At 36.7% G+C, this 3,580-nt stretch overlaps 1 protein-coding gene across 1 annotated transcript; it reads right to left on the reverse strand.

The window, feature by feature from the left end:
* Nucleotides 1-639: 639 nt before the first annotated feature.
* On the reverse strand, nt 640-2,390 carry LOC135124897 (box C/D snoRNA protein 1-like). Its single transcript, XM_064050114.1, has 4 exons — nt 2,051-2,390; nt 1,738-2,002; nt 1,231-1,687; nt 640-1,180 (listed from the first exon to the last, which is right to left on the reverse strand). The coding sequence occupies exons 1-4, from the start codon at nt 2,116-2,118 to the stop codon at nt 1,008-1,010; spliced, it is 963 nt and encodes a 320-aa protein (XP_063906184.1). The 5' UTR covers nt 2,119-2,390; the 3' UTR covers nt 640-1,007.
* Nucleotides 2,391-3,580: the final 1,190 nt, after the last annotated feature.

Consider the following 3,580-nt stretch of genomic DNA (forward strand, 5'->3'; position numbering starts at 1 on the left):
CGTTCCACACCCCCCCACAACCACCTCTAATCGCAGCTTTTCTAGGTAAACCATCGAACCAAACCCCCACGGATGTTATTTGACTGCACACACGAAATTAACCCGTATGTGTGCGTCCGATGCGCCAATTTTCAAACGAACTTCTCGACCATCTTAAGAGCGCACGTCGTGGGTGGCCATACACAACAGAATCCAAACGCGATGGTCTATAAATGCCTCAAGTGTCAATTTGACACTTTATCGAAGTACGTGGCGGTGAAACACAGCCTGCGATGTGCCGCCGCCCATCGCTACAATGACAATGAGGCGTGCAAGTGGTTCAAATGTGAGCTGTGTTTGTTCAGAGCTCGCAAAGAACGGGGTTTGATTGTGCATATGTCGCAGAAACATGAGGATTCGCAGATTCAGTATTTTTATTACGAGCAGTGCTCGGCGAAATTCAGACGTAAAAGAAGTGGGAAACGAAGTTTTATTTAGGTTTGTTCCGTTATGTGAAAAATCGTCATATCAATTGCTACACTGTGATTACTTGAGTTCCGTTTTTGAACAAATTTAGGAAATGTTACAGGGTTGTTTGAAGCACACAATTACGGGAGAATTAAACTGGAGATATATTTTGGTAAAATGTAGAACGAAAAATTAGCTAAATTCCGACTTTATTTACATAATAAATGTGTAGATATATTTCTGTTGTTAAAATTTAAATCTGTGTGTTGTACTCGTGTCAAAGTATTAATATTTCTGCAAGAAATAATAATATACATTAATGTCGACCATCGTTTTCTATTTTCCTCACATCGAGGTGTATTCTGGGTTGCCTAACCACAACCATCGCATAAATCGATATCCAAGCACCAGTCAGTTCGAAATATAACAATTTTTAAAACGACGAAAATAAACAATCCTGTTTCAAAAATTTTTAAAAATTATTAACTAAAACGTGAATCAATTTTATCCCAACAAAACCTTTTCTTTATGGCGCAAAATCATCAACAATTTACTTTGCTTCATTCTCCCTCTGACTCCCCTTCTTCATCAGAATACTCGGAAATAAACAAGAAATTTTTCAGTGATTCGTACAACCCATCCTCACTTTCAGATTTCTTGATGATTTTATTAATGACTTCTTGTCCACTCTTTATTTGTTTTTGAAGCTCTTTTTTACAGTCTTCCTCGTCATCTACAAACAAGTGCAAATAAAAACGACCACAACAACATTTAAATAAGAACCTGAATCCACTATATCATAAAAAAGTGCTTGATCTTTTAAGACTAAGTGAATAGTAGGATATTCAATGATTATTTTGTTCCTCAAACAGTCCTTCAGTGTGTATGTGGGGTCGATTTCGTAAAATTTCTTACCACTTTTTTGTTCCGCTTTCAAGAGAATTCTTATACCTGGTAAATCTGCGGCTTGATAATACTGTAGCTTCTCCTGCATCTCCTCACTCTCCTGCTTCGCCAAATATTTACTAAGAATTGAGCTAATCCGGCCGTTTTCAGGCACCCTCTCCTCGCTCACTTTAAAATTCTCACTATTAACAAAAACCCAGTCCACATGCCACTCAATTATTTTTGTTCCAGTATTAAACATGGAGCTGTTGTTTTTGTGCCTAGCAAAAGTCCTTGGTAAAAACTTCAGCGAGATTTTCCTTTGTAAAGCCTGTTGCTGCAGCAACAAAAACCGCTACAAAGTCACAATTAATATGATTTTGATTACGAGAGTTAAAACTTTACCCTGCTTAAACCAAATCTCAAATTACACCTCGCTTTCTTTGAAACGTCCACCACCCTCGAAATCTCCTCCAAAAGCCTGTAGTCGCTCGACAAATCCAAGTTCGTGAATTTGTTCACTGGGATAAACTTCGTCCGGTCTCTCACTCCGCTGCATTCCACCTCGAGTTTGTGGATTTTGTTGCATTTTAAGGAACATGTTTTGATTTCGCATCGGGGGCAACAGTATTTGGAGTCTCGGTTGGCGCAGACTTCACATTTACCTAGTCTGAGTTCAGTTAGACAACATAACCTCAAAACAAACGTGAAAACTTACTTGTTTTTTTTAGCAAGAGAGTCGCTGTCGGGGGTGCTTGGGGGCGAAGTTGTGCTTGCTGTAGCCATGTTTTTATACTTTCACTGATAAGAATATATTTGTGAGTTTATTCTCAATTTTTATTTGAATTTCAATCAACCACAAAAATGAAGTGACACACAGGTATGACACGAGCTACGATTTGTTTTAAAAGTCCCTAAATTTAGGGAGTTTGATTCGTTTGACAGTTCTTGCCGGATGTTTTGACTACGGGGGCCGTGTGATAGATTTAAATACAAGGGGCGTTTTTTTTTTCGGTATTTTTAGATCTTGCTCGTCGTCAATTTCCAATAATTACAAAAAACGTATCCTAAACCACAGTCCTAAACTTTAATTAAGGAACGGTGGAATATAAAAAAGATAATTAGAGGAAAAGCCGGGTCTTTTTATTATATACTATGTATCAAGAAAAAAAAAAAGTAAAAAAAATAAGGCCCACCCACCCACCCCAAACCTCAAATGTAACGAATTTTTTATTCGTTGTCAGAGCGAGGGGCAGAGCTTAATTGTAAAATCAATGTTTCCGACAAAAGTTTACCATTTTCAATATGTTTTTAAATATCTTGTGAAAAGAAGATTACGTGTCTATATAAAAAAGGCTAAACTTAAGCCCCGCCCCTCTTGGCTCACGACGAATAAGGAAAAATAGTTACAATTGAGATGGGGCGGGTGGGTGGGGCTTATGTTTTGCTTTTTTTTTCTTAATATACATGGTCTTCTCTTCACAACAAGAAACCGAAAACATGTTTAAAATGGTAAATTATTATTTACACATATTAACAAAGAAAGCAAAATACAAAACCCCGCTCACCGGCCCTGGTCTCGACGACTTTTTTTATTCGTCGTGAGCCGAAGGGCGGAGCTTATTTGCAAAATCCCTATTTCTCCACAAGAATCTACCACGTGAAATATGTTTTTAAGTATCATGTTGTTCTGATGAATTTTTCATTCGTTGTCGGAACGAGGGGCGGAGCTTAATTGTAAAATCAATATTTCCCGAGTTGAAGGTAAATAAATGACCGGTTTTGAGAAAAAGATGGTACTTTTATCCTTATAAACATAAATTTATCCGTTATTTGAAAAGACATTGCGAAAAGAAGGACAAGTTGGTGATCCTGAGAAAATTTCTGAAAAGAATGATAACATTGTGACATCATTTTGTCAAGTTTAAATTTTTGGTAAAAAAGGTGGGGGCACCGGGATTAAAATTTATTTTAAAACTAGCTGACCCCGTGAACTTCGTTCACCTACAACTTAATTTTGAATCTGCAAAACCGAATGTTTTGAAATCTTGCAGATGTTTTAAACATGTGATAAGCATAATAATTTTTTATTTAAAATAATATTTACTTCCTCCAAAAAATAGATGACGTCAGCCCAAGATTTTGCAAATGAATCCTTTTTAAAATATCCAAAATAGGATGAAACTATACTTGTGATTTATCATTCCATTCATATTTTTTAGTTTTCCTTATAGGGAGTGTCTCAAAA

This window comes from Zophobas morio, unplaced genomic scaffold (genome assembly GCF_036711695.1).
Source record: "Zophobas morio isolate AGI-343-1 ecotype UQ-CSIRO unplaced genomic scaffold, CSIRO_AGI_Zmor_V1 ptg000008l, whole genome shotgun sequence".
NCBI classification, from domain to species: Eukaryota; Metazoa; Arthropoda; class Insecta; order Coleoptera; family Tenebrionidae; genus Zophobas; species Zophobas morio.

Excerpts from the sequence above, each read along its gene's own strand:
- LOC135124897 (XM_064050114.1), bottom strand. The coding sequence starts at position 2,118 with ATGGCTACAGCAAGCACAACTTCGCCCCCAAGCACCCCCGACAGCGAC. Across the intron at positions 2,003-2,050 it reads TCTCTTGCTAAAAAAAACAA|ACTAGGTAAATGTGAAGTCT; the intron begins GTAAGTTTTCAC and ends AACTGAACTCAG. Across the intron at positions 1,181-1,230 it reads TTATGATATAGTGGATTCAG|ATGACGAGGAAGACTGTAAA; the intron begins GTTCTTATTTAA and ends ACTTGTTTGTAG.